We start from the raw sequence: 17,729 nt of genomic DNA, 5'->3' as shown, positions 1-17,729 counted from the left end.
ACTCTCTGACCCAGTGTAAACCTGAGATGGCAAGGATACTCGTCAGAATTGTTCTGTGATGCTCTAGACTGGGGGGTCTCCATTTATCTCTGACTCCTAATTAGCCTTCTCAGTTCCCCTCTAGAAGCGGAACTGCACAGACTTTTGGGTCAGGGATAGTTACTTGGATTTGAACTTCAACTTGGCTCTTTGAACCTGTGCACAGGCACTAGACCCACTGTTTCATAATGCAGAGGCTTGAGAGTTGCGTCCTCACGTGTCTTCTGTGGGCAAGGTATTGCAAAGGATGCATGCTACCAGATGGTATTACTGTGATTAAAAACAACAACCTAGAACATTAAAAGTAGAACTTTTACAATATTTTTTAATAAGCAGTATAGCAACCATTGATAGCTTTTGAAAAACAATGAGGCTTGCTTATTATTTCATACCAAAGTACTTTAAAAAAGAGGTTAATTACTTACATATTTTTTTTAAAGTCTGGTGCTCCAAATGTGGTGAACTTTTCTGTGATCCTAAGTGGCTAATTAGTAGTACAAAATTTAGCAAGTATTCTTCAAAATAAAGAGTCGATTGCCTTTAGGTAAAGGTACATCTTACCTATGAATGAGAAATCAACTGCTTTTGAAAGAGTGTAGACTGATTATTTTGAGATCATCTATAGGGATATTTTCCATTATATGATTTTATTGCTAAAAAGATATTAACAATTTCATATTTGGGCACTTAAAAACTTGGAAACATAATTTTCTAAACTTCATTAAAATCTTAGAAAGAGAAAAGATTTGGTGGGCTTCAAACTGTCAAAAATATTTAAAATATGATGGTTTAAAAATTTTGGTTTGCAAGAACAAATGATTTTCAAGAGGATAAAGAGATTTTTACCAGTTAGATTTTAACCAGAAATCTTTGCATAATTAGTATGTGGATGAAAATCAAATGTCAGTGTTTAGTAAGTACAACTAATGATGGCTTTATTCCATTTTTAAATCAACCCATTTCCTGAGAAGCCTTTTCTTATGATAGCTATCAATCCAAGTTTAGAAATAAACTGAACTTAAACCAGGTCTTCAAATTACTGTATTTCAAAAAAAAAAAAAAAAAATTACTGTATTTCAAAGCTTTAAACTAAGATTAAAACAGGCAAACATATATTCAATTACATTGATCTCATTAAATTTTAAAATAATTTTGGTAAGCACAAAAATGTACTTCTAATAAAAGTGTTTTTATGTGTTTTTATCTTAAAATTTTTTGTTTACGTGTTTTGTAGCGTGCATAATATATTAGTATTTAGCATAAAGCACATGTAAATTCGATAGTGGAGACGCATGCTTAAAAATTGTTTTGATGGGACGTCCTACCAAAACAGTTTGGAAACCACTGGCTTTAGGAAGCTTTAACCTCTGGTTTTGCTTTTAGTTAATTTTCAAAGTGGAGTTCCGATTCTGAAGCTGCTCTTGCGTACACGCGTACTAACCCAGGAAAACAAACCAATGCCCCAATTGGCTAAGTCTTCCCCAAACACCCTCAGGGGACGGGTTACTTGCCTCCCCCGCCAAGCCGTCTGCTCTCAGGCCGCGGCAGGAGGGTGCGCGCGAGCCTCAGCCTCCGCCCGGAAGTCCAGCCTGGGAGTGAGGAGTCAGAGACTGCACAGGGCAGCGCCATCTGCCGGTGCTCTGAGTCACCGCCGGAAGCCGGCCCGAAAGCAAAGCGGACGTGAAGCATCCACCAAGCTGGAATAGCAGCGGCCGCAGCAACAGCGGGAATCTCCCAGGTACCAGGGCTGGGAGGGCTCCCGAGCCCTCAGGTTCCCACGGCGGCCGCCTCTAGCCTAGAGTTCCTGCGGAGAGAGGAAGGGAGGAAGGGGGCGAGGAGGCGAGGAAGGGAGGCCAGAGGCAGACGCAGGGGTTGGGAAAGGAGGAGGAGAGGACTAGGGGAACGACGGCAGGAGGTATCCGGGCAGGAGACCTGCGGGGCTGGGGTCGCCCTGGCCCCTGCCATACCCTGGGCCCCCGGCCCGCTTTGTCTGGGGCTCGAAAGTGAGTCTCCAAGGACCGGGCTCCGAGACCCGAGCACAGGCGCGCGGTGGGCAGACCCGCCCTGGGTCAGAGGGTAGTCTCCGGAGTGGAAGGGCCAAGCGGCCTGCCGCCGCCGCTGCGCTGCCATTTGCTGGCAGTGCGGGCGTGGCCGGGAACCCGAGCCTGGGCGGCGGTTCCCGGAGATGGATGGGCGGGAGCTTTGGAGAGAGTGAGTGGGAGGACCGCAGGGTCAGCAGGAAGACTGTGGCGCCCACTGCTTCCCCGCCCGGAGTTTGCATGGAGCCTTGGGCAAGTTCGCAGAGGTGCTGGGTCAATGCCACCTACAGCACAAGTCCCTGTCCCCTCTGCGATCCAGCTTATTGCGCCTCCCCTCCTCTTGTTCTCCTCCACTTCCTCCAACTTCTCATTCTTTATCTTCTAGTCTTTAGTGCAGAAATTTCCTCTGTATTAGGCAGTCCCTGGTCTATGGCAGTGGTCTACCGGCAGGGTCTACAGCCTTTTTACCCACCAAATGGTGAGACGCAATATTTTTCTAAAACTTAGGTATAGCATTTGTTTGAAAACCGTTTCTGGCTTTCCATACCATAGCTCAAGTCCAAACCTTTAAACCTGGCGTGAGGGGCCCCTCCTGCCTCACGCATCAGTTCTCTCACAGGAGACACACCCACCCAGGGCCCTGGGCCCCCGCACAAACCATGGCCTTCCTCTACATTCTTTGTACCTGCCTATCCCGCAGCCACAGCCCTAACATTCACCTCCCTCTTTCACCACCTTCAGGAGCTCCTAACCAGTCCTGTTTCCCTTCTCCTGAACTCCTAAAGCGAATTCATTCTGCTTTACTGTGGGCTTCCTTAGCACTTTGTTGGTTTTCTTGGTATGGAGTGCACAGCCAGCTGGAAACCATGCATTCATGCATGTGTATCTCCCCAAGGGTGGGAGCTCCCAGTCAGGAATTATGGCATTTGTTTTTTTTTTTTTCTTCAAAATCATATAAGGACAATTGGACATAAGTGCTCTTTGAACAGATTCACTTTGGGATGAGAGTATGGGATGGGGGAGTGGAGCAGGGAGATGACAGGCATTCAAGGCCCCCAGGAGAGAATGATGCTGAGTACAGTCGGCCCTCCCCTCTATCACTGGTTCTGCACTTGCACATTCAACCAGAAGCAGATGGAAAGTATTTGAAAAAAATTCTAGAAAGTTCCAAAAAGGAAAACTTGAATTTGCACCCTCTGGCAACTATTTACGTAGCATTTACATTGTATTAGGGATTGTAAGTAATCTAGAGCTGGTTTAAAGTATACAAGAGGATGTGTGTAGGTTATGAGCAAATACTATACCATTTTATATAAGGGACTTGAGCATCCTTGGATTTTGGTATTCACGGGGGTCCTGAAACCAATCCCCCATGGATACCGAGGGACAACTTGGAAGCAGAAGGCTTGCTTTTGTGGCTGAATCTGTCAGTTTTTTCTGAGACCTGAGGACAGTATTTAATTGTTCTGACCTTGTTTGTTCACCTGTAAAAGGAAAACGAGTTTAATGCCAATCCATTTTACTGGCTGGAAATAAAATCTTTTCACTGGTGTGAACTGGGGCGCATCTGAGAGGTGCACTGGTGTGTGTGTGCGACGGTGTGTCAGTGCTGGGGGTGAGATGCTGATAGGAAGTACTCTGCGGCTGACCAGCTCCTGGATGTTGAAAAGGAATGGAGGTGAGGAAATGAGATGAAGAAAGAGGCAATATGGAAGAAACCAGGAATAGACATTTACATTTAAGAGCAGTTACAATGTAAAGAGGAAATTGATGTGATATTCCAGTTCATTCCTTTGCCTTTTCAGATTGGACAACTACATACACACACACACACTCACACCCATTAGCCCAAGCTTATGTCTGCTTCACCCTGGTTCCTGTAAAACAAAGAACGTTGCCCGCCATCCAGTTCTACAAGGATCAAGTCGTTAGCCATTGCAGTCACTGACCTACAGTGCACGCTGAAAAGAATTCGGGATGAAAAACAGGATGAGACACTCTGTGCTTTGGGAAAACAGCCTCCTTAGAGAGAGGTATCACAGGAAAAAATTTTAATGAACCCAGATTCTTGCACTTCTCCTACGTAGGAAAGCACTAAAATCACTAACTGAGACATCTGGTACTCGTGACTAGCAGTAACCCTTTACTGATATGTATGTCTGACTGCGTGCATTCCCTAAAATCTTGCTTCTCCCCCTACCTCCTCAGAGCTCTCTGAGAGGCTGTCTCCCAGCCTACAGTCCTCAGTAAGACTCCCGAATAAAACTTAGCTCACGACTTAATCTCCCATTGTGCATTTTTTATTTCAGTCCACAGGTCAAAACTCTTATGTTCATGTAAGATCAAATCCAAATTTATTCCTGTCTTTCATCTCCAGTTTACCTGATTCTTTCCTTCTTTGAGTCTCTTTGGTGCCACCTTCTGGTAGGCGCAGTGCTATCAAGTTTGAATATCCCTCCTGGCTCCTAGGTTTTTATTTTCCGAAACATCCTCAAGTGTAAGGTGAGGAAATGTGGGGTGAGAAGTGGCCTGGAGGCAGGCTGAGGCTTGCTCTGCGGTGGGACTTGCCCACTGCAGACACATCAGTCTTCTGACCCTTGCAGCCTTCGGGTTCAAGCCCTTCAGCTGACGGCTCTGGAGGGACTTATTGAAGTGAGGGCAGTGAGGAACTTAACACTGTGTCCTCTATTAAATGACCTATTAAGTATAGAGCACTGTTTTCAAACTGTGCCATTGTTGTATTTTCTTGGTTGACGTTTTTTTTTTTTTGTGGTACGCGGGCCTCTCACCTCTGCGGCCTCTCCTGCTGCGGAGCACAGGCTCCGGACGCGCAGGCTCAGGGGCCATGGCTCACGGGCCCAGCCGTTCCGCGGCATGTGGGATCCTCCCGGACCAGGGCACGAACCCGTGTCCCCTGCATCGGCAGGCGGACTCTCAACCACTGCACCACCAGGGAAGCCCCTGGTTGACGTTTTAATACATTCTTTTTCAAACTTTAAAGAATGTGCACTGGTTTGGGCTTTTATATTTAGAGTGTGAACTTCACACCGTTTCTTTTTTTTTTTTCCCACCACCCTTTTTTTTTCTTTTAAACCAGAGACATCTCCTCTTGAAAAAAATATCTTAGGATGAAGCTTCAAAGGAACCATTCAACAGTGAAGAGGCTCCAGTTAAAACAGTTGTGTTCCCCACCCACTTTCCCCTCCTGCCCTTGAGGCCCAGAAGACCCACCCGCTCCAAGTCTAAATGAAATATACTTTCAAGACTGCTGCAGGAGGCCCTTCTAGTCCACTGGGGTACTGAAAGAAGGAGGACCAGGGAATGGCCCATCTGTTTATAAAAATGAGCGCATGCATGATGACCCTTATCTCTAGGTGGAGTTTCCAGTACTTTTCTTGTTTGCTAATTTTCCAAATTGGAACATATTTTTCTTGTGTAGCTTTACAATTTTTGAGTTACAAATATACATACCAATTGAAAAAAAGATAGCATAATAGAAAAAATAGCTTATAGCATCATGGGATTATGGGTGATGATTTGTGCTTTTATTTTCCAAAATGTTTTCAACTGTAACAGCAGAGAGATTCAGGGAAAACAAGATGAGCTGATAAACTTTAGTAATTTACTGACTAGCAGCCCAGGTTTCTAGAAGGTTTAATAGAAATAAATGCAGCATTTATAAGATTTTTCTAAAAGTATAAAAATTAATATGCTGCAAAAGCTTTTCACAACGTGCAGCAAGGTGCCTGCTGCGATTTTGCTCCCACCGTCCCACGGAGACGATCTTCCTTGACAATTACATTTTAAAGGGATGGCTGCTAGGGACTTGAGAAGGATTGTCTTGGGCTGTAGAATAGGAAAGAGGCTTTTCAAAATGTTTACATCTCAAAGGAGCAGAGGAAGAACTTATGATGACAAATTGCCTAAAGTAAGTGCTCTAAGGAAAGAGAGGTCAGGCACCAGAGGCAGGAAGAAGCTTGTCTAAAGTTTAGTCAAGCTGGTGGGGAAAGTGAAGCCTGGATCCAGAATTAGTGCCTGATTCAAAGTGTGCATCTGATGACTGGAGATTTGGGCTTCATGTTCTACCTCCATGCCCAGGGGCTCCCTTCACAGCTTCCAGCCCAGTTTCAACAGCTCCGGTGGAAAATGGTGTATTGTTTTCGAGTCCTTCTGATTTAAAGTAAATTTCGTGTCTTCCCAGGAGCCCACATTTTAGGGCAGACCATCCCAGAAAAACCCTCCAAAATCTGTTGAAATCCATCCAGCTGTTTTCATGGGACATCGTGACAGAAATGTCATTTTTATTTATAGTATATTATAATTCATAGAACATTGCTTATAAATTATGCCAGAGACAGCAAACTGAAGAACTATTAGTAATAGGGGGATTTATCTTACAGTTCTGGAGGTCGGAAGTCCGTAAGATATTGGCAGAGCTACATTTTAAGTCTGGAGGCTCTAGGGCAGAGTCCGTTCCCTTGCCTTGTGCAGCTCCCAGAGGCTGCCTGCGTTCTGTGTCTCCACACCGTCCTGACCTTTGCGTCCATCCTCACTTCTCCTTCTCTGGCTCTGACCCTCCTGCCTTCCTCTTATAAGAAGCCTGTGATTACACTGAACCCACCTGATGATCCAGGTGACTCCATCTCAAGATCCTTAGTTCAGTCACATCCGCCAAGTCCTTATTGCCATGTAAGATAACATCGTCACAGGTTTTGGAGATTCAACATGGATGTTTGGGGATGCAGTCATTCTGCTGGCCATACCCAGTGTCCACAGACTGGGGTGGAGGTGTGACTAGTGACTAGTGCGCAGTGGCTAGTGGAGGGCATGGCTAATGTGCTTCTGTGTTGTGCTTTGGGTACAGACCTTCACTGATGGATGATCTCTGTGAAGCAAATGGCACTTTTGCTATCAACTTATTAAAACTGCTGGGTGAAAAGGACAACCTGCGAAACGTGTTCTTCTCTCCCCTGAGCCTCTCCTCTGCCCTGACCATGGTCTTAATGGGGGCCAAAGGAAACACTGCGGCGCAGATGTCCCAGGTATGCGTGCCCACCACAAAGGAAGACCAAGGGCGGGCTTCCTCTGTGCTTTCATAGAGCTGGTCTGTTCATCCTTCACTCCAGCTGATGGAAGCCAGTGAGGCTGGGAGGTGGGAGGGGCACCGTGGTGGAGAGAAAGCAGACATGGGTAGAAAGGTGAATTGTGTAAGATGGAATCTCCTGCTAGTTTTCATGGGAGAAATCAAGTCACTACATTATTTTCTGCATCTTTGATAAGAAAGGTGAACTAAAATTCTGTTCCACAAAAAGGCCAAGAATTTCCACTTTGTTCTATTTTAAACTTTTGCTAACATTGTATTTCAAATTGAAATGCAACTGTGTAAATGAACCTTTTTGTTAAATCGGTTGTTTCTAGTGTACAATTATGCATAAATGGAAGACGAATGCAACACAAATGAGGACTTACATCTTCTGGAGTTTTTTAGAGGGAATATATTATCTGATTGATCTGAAATGGGTTATATGTGCCCTTAGCTACCAATGAAGTGGTGGATATTACTTTAGGAAAGTAGACCTTCCCCTATTTATGTCTCAGTTTCTTTGACTGTCTGGTGAATGTATCCCAGAAAACTGTCATATACACATCACGTTCCCACTAATAGTGGGGTGCGCAGACACCTCCCAGAAGCGTGTCCACGGCCACAGTTGAATCCCTGGTGGCTCTTTCTTCCAGCTTCCTGGAGGAATGAGGCTTTGGACTGGGGTTGTTGGGAGATAAGGGAACAGCCTTGATTCTCACTCTGACCTGACATTTAAGTCACAGTCTGGTCTGGAGGACTTCTGTGGAATTGCTAATGAAACATTTCTGCTCATCTTGTCTTCTGTGGGTCATTCCCGCTACCTGTTTGTTCTGTTCTGTCTCCCTCCTGAGTTATTACGTGCTGTCTTCCTGGCATAGATAAATCTGCTAGAGCAGGGCTTTCCACCTGGGGGCGATTTTTCCTCCTTGGAACAGTTGACAAAGTCTGGACAGAGTTGGTGGTCATAACCAAGAGGTGCTACTGACATCTAGTGAGCAGAGGCCAAAAATGCAGCTAAATATCCTAGGATGTGCAGGATAGCCTCCCAACAAAGTATGTGGCCCCCAAAGTCTATACTGCCAGGTTGAGGAACCCTGTGCTAGACGGTTAAACAAAACTCATTTTAAAATAGGATTCTCGGTGATTTTCAGTGTAGAAATTTGTTTGGAAATAGCTGTTTGGGGGAGAAATGGCATGTCAAAAGTTGCCGTTCTCGTCTTCTATTACCAGGCACTTTGTTTGAACAAAGGTGGAGATATTCACCAAGGATTCCAGTCACTTCTCATGGAATTGAACAAATCTGGCCCTCAGTACTTGCTCAGAACTGCCAACAGACTCTTTGGGGAAAAGACATGTGATTTCCTGCCAGTAAGTAGTGTTCGCACACTGATGAAAAAGAAATTGAAAATAATACAGAAACTACAGGAGAGCAGAGATAAAGTGTAACTCTGCTGCCTTAAAAATGTGCTTTGGGCTTCCCTGGTGGCACAGTGGTTGAGAGTCCGCCTGCCGATGCAGGGGACGCGGGTTCGTGCCCCGGTCCGGGAAGATCCCACATGCCGCGGAGCGGCTGGGCCCGTGAGCCATGGCCGCTGAGCCTGCGTGTCCGGAGCCTGTGCTCCGCAACAGGAGAGGCCACAACAGTGAGAGGCCCATGTACCACAAAAAAAAAAAAAAAAAAAAAAAGTGTTTAGAATTATATTTTGTAAATGTAATTTTGAATTTTATGATTGCTTCTGAATTGTGTCCTTTGAAAAAGTATTGTCTCTGATATATCTTCCCAGATGTCAATTTCAATTTGTCCATCTTCCTGCACCCAGACCTGCCTCTCCCCCTTGATCCCCTTCTCAGTGACCACATCACTCTCGCCATCCCCTGGTCTCATCTCTGATTGTTGGGCTGTTTCTGTGGAGCTGGCCTTGCAAAGTCTCTTAAATTTGTCCCGTCTTCTGAATCACCACCGCCATTGCCTGGGTCCAGACTCTCACATCTTCTACACTATTACTTTAATTGTTTCCTAATGGGTCTCTCCAAATTCAGCCTAGTCTTTTCACACTACTGACAGAATAATCTTTCTAAAATTAAAATCTGTTCATAAAAAATAAGGTTTTGAACCTGGGTAGTTCCTATTTACTGCAACATATAATTCCAAAGTTCCCTAGTCCAGTAAAAGCCTGCCATTGTTCAATAAGTGAAGTCCAAAAAATTATGCCACATAATATGCAGAGTGATGCTATCTTAAGATTAATGAAATGATCAGGACAAGTCCGGCCATCTTATTGGCCAGCACTTCCAAGGGTTATTTTGTTAGACTCAGATATAATCGTGTTCTAGCTGCTGTTGGGTGCTACCCTGTGGAGGTTGCCTGCTCTGGGCTTAAATATTATTGGAGATGATTCTGGATCCCTCAGCTAGTTAGGTTTTCTAGGATAAGCACTAGTGATTCCAGGAATCTCCTGGTTAATTGATATTCATTTTTGAATATCAGACTGACCTTTGAATACTGTAATTGGGGAATACTGGGGACACAGGAACTATTCTCCAGTTTTCTTGGTTGCTTGGGTCCTTCTTCTCTCTACATCTTCTTTCTTCTGTAGAAGCTAAAATGTTTGAGAACAGGAGATGGGCGGAGGATGGGAGCCCATTGCCAGGCACATTATATCAGAAAACAAGTTTTCATGAGGTGAGTTATCCTTGGGTTTTAATGTATTGCATATAACAACCTTCTTGATTTTATCCCAACTTATATTCCATGGCTCATCCCTTGTCACTGTTTTCCCTAATACCCTACACACACACACACACACACACACACACACACACACACACACACACACACAATGATTCCACTCCTGGAGGACCTGTAAGATTTGTTGATAATCTAGTTCTACAATGGAGCCTCCCAGTCATTCCCTAAGGATGTTTCGGACACTGTGGTTGGTGCTGATGATACAAAAATGAGTAAAAGAGGGTTAGACCACCTAGTAGGGGAGACAAAATCAAACAGAAAGTCAGTATGGAGTTTAAGCGTTTGACAGGAATATTCACGGGCTGTTTTGTGCATGGCTGCCGCCGTCTATATTCTCAAAACATATTGTAGGGGCTTCCCTGGTGGCGCAGTGGTTGGGAGTCTGCCTGCCGATGCAGGGGACACGGGTTCAGGCCCCGGTCTAGGAAGATCCCACATGCCGCGGAGCAGCTGGGCCCGTGAGCCATGGCCGCTGAGCCTGCGCATCCGGAGCCTGTGCTCCGCAACGCGAGAGGCCACAGCAGTGAGAGGCCCACGTACTGCAAAAAAAATAAATAAATAAAATTGTAATTATAGTGTGTATATGTTTCTCCCTCAACAGACTATGAGCCACCTCAGGTCCAAGGTCATGTCTTCACCCTGGTGTCCAGCACCTGGCACAGTACCAGGCACAAAGCCAGCAGTCTATACATTTTGATTAATTGCATAAATGAGTCTTAAAGTACAGGGTGCCCTGTGCAAGCATTTGTGCTAGAAACACGTTAAGAAATGTTTTCACACTTTTAGGAAACTTTGACAAGTAGAATATGGCCAAACTAGGTATTTTGCATTTGTAGGCTTTTAAGGAATCCTGCCAGAAGTTCTATCAGGCAGACCTGGAGGAACTGAACTTTTCTAAAGACACTGAAGAATGCAGGAAACACGTAAATGACTGGGTGACAGAGAAGACTGAAGGTGAGAGATTTTCATTTCAGGAGATGTGGTGTTATGAGGGACACAGAGCTGAGATTGCCGGATGTGACCTCCACGGGTGGCCACTGTGACTCTAACCTGGGATGTGACCTCCACGGGTGGCCACTGTGACCCTGTAACCTGGGATGTGACCTCCACGGGTGGCCACTGTGACCCTGTAACCTGGGATGTGACCTCCACGGGTGGCCACTGTGACCCTGTAACCTGGGATGTGACCTCCACGGGGTGGCCACTGTGACCCTGTAACCTGGGATGTGACCTCCACGGGTGGCCACTGTGACCCTGTAACCAGTAGTCTGTTTATGTGTGTTTGCTGGGCTTTCAGGCCATTGATGCAATTCTGATATTTTTCTTGGGCTTACGAAGTGGTGATTTCTGAAAAATGCTTAAACCTAATGTTAGTCTCTCAGATGCCCTCCCCTCTGGAAGGTAATGGAACATCCCCGAAAAATGCTTCCTCTTTGGTGCCCCATTTAACTTCTACCTGCGAGGACACCGCCGTGCTCTAAGGGCGGGAGGACATTCCATGTAGATTATAGCTGAGGTGGGACAACGTTTCATGTCACCTCCCGGTGGTGATGTGAGCTGCTCTAGTTCATCCACAGCCCTCTCCTGCCCTCTGAACTTGGCTGTGGCTATGTTTGCTTTTCTGAATTTGCTCCAGATCCTGGAAGTGCAGCTAATGTGGAGCATACAGGGTGCCCTGTCCAGATACATTGTCTCAGCAGAAACATTTCTGCCAGTTCTCAGAGTGCAGAGGAAAAGGACGTGCTTTTCAGAACTCTAAGTACTCAGCACGTAATTTAGAGACGTCAGCAGGAGGGGAGGTTACGTCACTCGTTTGTTCACGTGCCCGCCTGGCACTCATTATTCCATCCGTTCCATCTTATGGCGCATCCACTGCGCGTCAGGCAGCCACAGTACCCGTGATCACACAGGCAGCCAACGACCATCGGAAGGGAAGAGCCTTTCACGTTGATATTTTCGTACGTCACGTGTGTAGTGGTCTCTGGCTCTCCAGTTGATCTAGCAGCACTGAGTCACCTAGGGAAGCCAGAAGCTTCTCCACACCTCACCCTCCCTCCACCACCCACTTCCCCCTCCACGGCTGCTCACACCCTTCCTTCCACCAGGTTGACCACCCAAGGTTTCCCAGAATAGCAGAGCTGGAGGGGAGGTTGGGGATCACCTTGTCTCCGCTCTCATTGGACAACTCAATTCGGGCCCCTTTATTGCATCCCCCTAATTCTTTTGCCCCATTCCCTCCCTCCAGGAAGCTGCCTTCTCCCATTTACAGATCTGTATCCCCATCCTTTGGAAGCCTCTTCTCACCTAAATGAGACTTGAAGGTGGGCACAGAGCAATGATTCTTAACCAGAATCAACCTCTAGGGGATATCTGGCCATAACTGAAGACATTTTCAGTTGTCATAGTTGGGGGAAGCGATACTGGCTAAACATCCTAAACGCATAGGACCATCCCCCAAACAAAGAATTATGTGACCTAAAATGCCAGTAGTGGCGTGGCTGAGAAATTATGGTGCCAAGGTCGAGAAGCTTACGGATGGAATCGAGACTCTTGGGTTATTTTCTCAGCTCAACCACTTGGTCGCCTATGTGACCTTGGCAAAAAGTCAGGCAAATACTCTGATCCTGAATTTCTACATCTATAAATTGAGGGCAAGATGATCGTTGACCTGCCTGCTTCAAGACTGTTGTTTAAGGATAAACACTACGCTGTATGTGTGCACAGAATGAAACACCATCACCCCGATTCCTCAGGCAGCCGGAACAACAGGATCCAGCCTTTTCTCCACCAAGCCTCGGCTTTCAGTGTCAAGAGAACTTTTGTAAAAGAATGTTTATTCTCCCCCAATAGCAATAACTTTCTCTCATACTCTTTACAGGAAAGATTTCAGAGATACTGGGGGCTGGGGCAATCGGTCCTCTGACTAAGCTGGTCCTCGTGAATGCAACCTATTTCAAAGGAAAGTGGGACGAGCAATTTGACAGAAAGCACACGAGGGGAATGACCTTTAAAACCAACAAGGTAGGGGCATAATTTTGCAGATATACAGCTACTTTCTAAAGTAATACTCTGGGAAACGTTGTGAGTGAATGGAAAAACATAATTTATTTCACACTGTCTTGATTCTTAATTTATTATTTCTGAAGGAATTTCATGCCCCCTATATATCTCTTATTGGAATGGGAAAGAGAAAAACTAAAATAATTGTTACACGGATCATTTTGGTTTTGGATCCTTGGTCAAATCGATCTTCTCTCTCTGGTCATGTTATTTGGATTGAAAGAAACTGTCTTCTAAGCCTTGGAATTATGTTTGTATTTTACTATCACTGTTGTATTTAGACACTTTCTTGCAACAGTCAGTGACAACTATGACTATCTATTGCCTTAGAATTCATGGCTGTACAATTCCTAATACAAGAAAAAAAAGTGTTAGCAAATGTTCAGGCCAGCTTTGTTTTTATTTATTCTTGGAACTTCTTAAGAAATAAAAATTATACATATTTAAGGTGTACAAGGTGAGGATTTGATAAACATATACATAGTGAAATGATTACCGCAGTCAAGCTAATTAAAATATCTTTCCCTCACATAGTTACCATGTATTTTCTGTGATGACAGCACCTGAAATCTACCCTCTTAGCAAATTTCCAGTATTTGATACAGTATTATTAACTATAGCATCATGTTGTATATCTGATTTCTAGAATTACATGCCTAACTTTAAAAACACTTTTCTCCATTCACTTTTGAATATAATAACGGCTGGGGTCAGTAACTGTTAGCTTGGAATTTGACCTCCATCCGCTTGATAACAGCGTATTACACAAAAATTTATAAATCTAGAATATATTTGATGCAAGCTTTAAAAATGGTGGACCCTAGACATCTGATCAAGGTTCCCCCTTCAAGAAAAGCAAGGCCATAAAGCCAGTTATTTAGTTGAGCAAGTTTTCAGAATAGAAGTATAACTCCCGGGGCTTCCCTGGTGGCGCAGTGGTTAAGAATCCGCCTGCCAATGCAGCAGACATGGGTTCGAGCCCTGGTCCAGGAAGATCCCACATGCTGCAGAGCAACGAAGCCCGTGAGCCACAACTACTGAGCCCGCGTGCCCAGAGCCCGTGCTCCACAACAAGAGAAGCCACCGCAATGAGAAGCCCGCGCACTACAACAAAGAGTAGTAGCCCCCGCTCGCCGCAACCAGAGAAAGCCCGCGCGCAGCAACAAAGACCCAACGCAGCCAAAAATAAATAATTTATTGGGAAAAAAAAAAGTATAACTCCCTCTGGCCTATATACCTTTTCCAACCAGATCTTTCTGCCTAAAGACCTGAATATTAGTTAAATTTCCCCTTAACTTGGAAAAATAATTTTTTTTTTTAGATATATATTTTTTTAATGAATTTATTTTTGGCTGTGTTGGGTCTTCGTTTCTGTGCGAGGGCTTTCTCTAGTTGCGGTGAGCGGGGGTCACTCTTCATCGCGCTGTGCGGGCGTCTCACTGTCGCGGCCTTCTCTTGTTGCGGAGCACAGGCTCCAGACGCGCAGGCTCAGTAGCTGTGGTGCGCGGGCTTAGTTGTTCCACGGCATGTGGGATTTTCCCAGACCAGGGCTCGAACCCGTGTCCCCTGCATTGGCAGGCAGATTCTCAACCACTGCGCCACCAGGGAAGCCCGAGAAATAATTTTTTAATTAAAAGGTCCCTGGGAGTGCTTCTCTACCCATCTTCCCAAAAGAGAAAAAACCCCACAATTTCTTCTGAGAATAATATAGTTTTGTGTCTCTCTATATCCATCAATTGATTCTCTCCCGCCTCATAATACTTGATCTGCTGGGGCAACAGAATGTTAGACTCCACGCTAATGTGTAACAATGAAGACTTTACATCAATCAGCGTAAGTGCATAGAAATAGTATGTACCTAGGGACTCTGCAGACCAGACATACCTTTTAGTGCACTGCGCTTATTTCTCAGTAATTTGATTTGCATGTTGTATTCTTATTAGGAGAAGACGACAGTGCAGATGATGTTCAAGCAAGCTAAACTGAAAATGGGGTATGTGGAGGAGGTGCACGCCCAGGTCCTGGAGCTGCCCTACGTGGAGGGGGTGCTGGGCATGCTCATTTTACTGCCTGATGACAACACAGATCTCGCCGTGGTAAGCCCCTTGGCAATGAGTCTGAGTGTCCATGGATCCAGGCTAAGCTCATTTTTAAAAGTCCATCCACCAGATAGCATTTGAGGAATTTCCAATTTAGGATTATTTTAAGGAGTGCTAAGTGAACACCGCTGCATGTCTTTGGGTGAACATGTGTATGCATTTCCCGTTGAGGGTACAACTAGGAGTGGAATTGCTGGTATTGACAAATTTTGATGAAGCTTAGAAGAGAGACTTCCAAAAATATAAGAACATTATTATTTATTTTGAAGGGAGGGTCTAGTTGAGAGCCCAATAATTACTGAACAAAAGGACAGGAAAAGGATAAGAATGGATCTGGGCCGTGTTCCTCAAACATTAATGTGCGTATGAACCTAATGGGATCTTGTTAAAATGCAGACTTTGATCTGGGGGCAGTTATGGCCTGAGATTGTGCATTTCTAACAAGATTCCAAGTGATGCAGATGCCGTTGGTCATAGACCAACTTGAGGAGCAAGCGTCTAAAGTACAGGTGAGGAATTTATCTCAGACACGAGGAAGACATCTTCCCGTGACGGAAAGTGGGGGTTCAGGATGGGGGAAAGTAACTTTGTAGGGTGGGAGGCACAAGAGTGATAGTATGCTCGTTATCTGGCTCTCTGGGGTGGAGGGGAAGCATTATGATATTTAGTGATTCCTGTGGTGTAAATACCCCCACCGTGGCTGAATTTAGGCTCCCGAGGGTTTAACAATTGACTCTCACCGGAGATACAAGCCAGCTCCAGCCCACCGCCTGCACACCAGCACACCGCTGTGAGGCTAGGGCCTGCCTGATCTCCCTGGCTTCTCCATGGAATCAGGAAGGTCCTGGCATAAGTCAAGGATGAGCTCTGTCACGGCGACTTGAGAAGAAAATTAGGAGAGTCTAGGAATAGAGCTGACATCCAAACCCGGCTGTCACGGGAGAGGAGAACTCACCTGGACTCCAGGTGGTGAAGGGAAGTGGGGACGCAAGTGGAAGCCCCCTCTTCCTCCTTTATTTCTTCCCTGTGGATAAACAGAATGAGTTCTGGGTCTTGTAGGTTTTGAAACTCCAGGGCAGGCAGAGGGCAAACAAGGATGCCAGAAGCAATCGTCCTGTGGAATTCCCCATTGCTGCTCTCCCCTTCCCAGAATCCATGTCTTCCTTCCCGTTCAGATGATCCCTGATTTCCCCATTTTTCATCCATCAGAGTTCTGAGCCATGCTTTGTCTCCCTTTTGTCGAACAAGTTCTCAAACTCATGGTAAAGTGTTTCGCATGAATACAATCAATTGGTTATGAGAATTTTCTAAACTAAAAAAACGCTTGAAATGAATTTGGTACAGATAGTTAAAAATAAAACCCTATCTTTGTCTCAGGTGTTTTCTAACTGTTCTTCTCTTGTGTCCATAAAACAAGGAAAATGCAAGAATTTGAGGGGAAATCCGGGTGTGTTTATAAGAGGAAATATCCCTTACATTGTCTTGGACTAGATCTCACCATCTAGCTGCAGGTCACGCGTGTGTGTGGAGGTGTTAATGAGTGGGGGGATGGATGGGTACCAGGCTCTTGTCATCTAGCTTTTAAGATTTAACTCTTCATTATTTCAGGTGGAAAAGGCACTTACATATGAGAAGTTCAGAGCCTGGACAAATCCAGAAAAGCTGACTAAGGATAAAGTTCAAGTTTTTCTTCCCAGATTAAAGCTGGAGGAGAGTTATGACTTGGAGGCTTTTCTTCGAAGTTTAGGAATGACTGATGCTTTTGAGGAAGCCAAGGCCGACTTTTCTGGAATGTCAGCCAAGAAGAACGTGCCCATGTCCAAGGTCGTGCACAAGTGCTTTGTAGAGGTCAACGAGGAGGGCACGGAGGCAGCTGCGGCCACCGCGGTGGTCAGGAACTCCCGGTGCAGCAGAACTGAGCCAAGATTTTGTGCAGACCACCCTTTCCTTTTCTTCATCAGGCACCATGAAACCAACAGCATTTTGTTCTGTGGCAAGTTCTCTTCTCCATAAAGAGGTGCAGTCGTTGTACGTCACTCTGCCTACCCTGCCTTACTTCAAATTCCCTGTGACCAAATTGATGCGGTGGTTTGAATGCCAAAATAAAGTGTAATTATGATAACAGGACCCCCTCACAGAGTTGTTGAGAGGATTTAATAGGTTGATAAAGAGCAATACCTGCTATAGTAGTACACAATATCATTATTAGACAAGAGTCAATTGCATTTTTATGCATCTAAAATGCAATAGTTAGAAAATGTAATTAATTCTGCACTAAAAATATAATGTTCTTAGGAATGATAATTAACAAAAGATAAGCAAGACTGTTACGCTGAAAATTATAAAGTGCTAGACAGTCATTAACGATGACCAAAATAAATGGACATATTTCATATCACGAATAGACCTTGAGTTAAAAAATTGTCAGTTCTCCCCCACTTGTCCTATTGATGTAATGTAATTCTAATCCAAATTCTAGCAATGCTTCTATGGAACTTGACAAGTTTATTTAAAAATTTATATGAATAAGCAAAAGGCCAAAATTTATAACACATTTCTAAAGAAAAAGATCAAGTTGCAGAGCTCTGCTCTACTAGATATTGAAGCTTGTCATAAAGCCCTGGTAATACAGTGTGGTGTTTACACAGGGATAGACAAAC

General features: G+C 44.9%; 1 protein-coding gene across 2 annotated transcripts; it reads left to right on the top strand.

Annotated features, from left to right (window-relative positions):
- Positions 1-1,445: 1,445 nt before the first annotated feature.
- Positions 1,446-17,204, top strand: LOC112406161 (serpin B8). 2 transcript variants are annotated; one of them, XM_024754874.1, is made up of 7 exons: positions 1,550-1,777; positions 6,943-7,120; positions 8,392-8,529; positions 10,747-10,864; positions 12,789-12,931; positions 14,914-15,066; positions 16,678-17,204. In XM_024754874.1, exons 2-7 carry the CDS (start codon positions 6,953-6,955, stop codon positions 17,080-17,082), a joined length of 1,125 nt encoding a protein of 374 aa, XP_024610642.1. In that variant the 5' UTR covers positions 1,550-1,777; positions 6,943-6,952; the 3' UTR covers positions 17,083-17,204. The 2 variants fall into 2 exon arrangements, with proteins under 2 accessions (XP_024610643.1, XP_024610642.1); XM_024754875.1 differs by lacking the exon at positions 8,392-8,529 and having other exon boundaries at positions 1,446-1,777.
- Positions 17,205-17,729: the final 525 nt, after the last annotated feature.

This window comes from Neophocaena asiaeorientalis, unplaced genomic scaffold (genome assembly GCF_003031525.2).
Source record: "Neophocaena asiaeorientalis asiaeorientalis breed wild unplaced genomic scaffold, Neophocaena_asiaeorientalis_V1.1 scaffold124, whole genome shotgun sequence".
Lineage (NCBI taxonomy): Eukaryota > Metazoa > Chordata > Mammalia > Artiodactyla > Phocoenidae > Neophocaena > Neophocaena asiaeorientalis.
This window is presented reverse-complemented; position numbering and strand designations above follow the sequence as displayed.

Bases quoted from the DNA above. Each gene is read 5' to 3' on its own strand.
- LOC112406161 (XM_024754874.1), top strand. From the start codon at position 6,953: ATGGATGATCTCTGTGAAGCAAATGGCACTTTTGCTATCAACTTATTA. The intron at 8,530-10,746 runs GTAAGTAGTGTT...TTGCATTTGTAG, and splicing joins AGACATGTGATTTCCTGCCA to GCTTTTAAGGAATCCTGCCA. The intron at 15,067-16,677 runs GTAAGCCCCTTG...TCATTATTTCAG, and splicing joins ACAACACAGATCTCGCCGTG to GTGGAAAAGGCACTTACATA.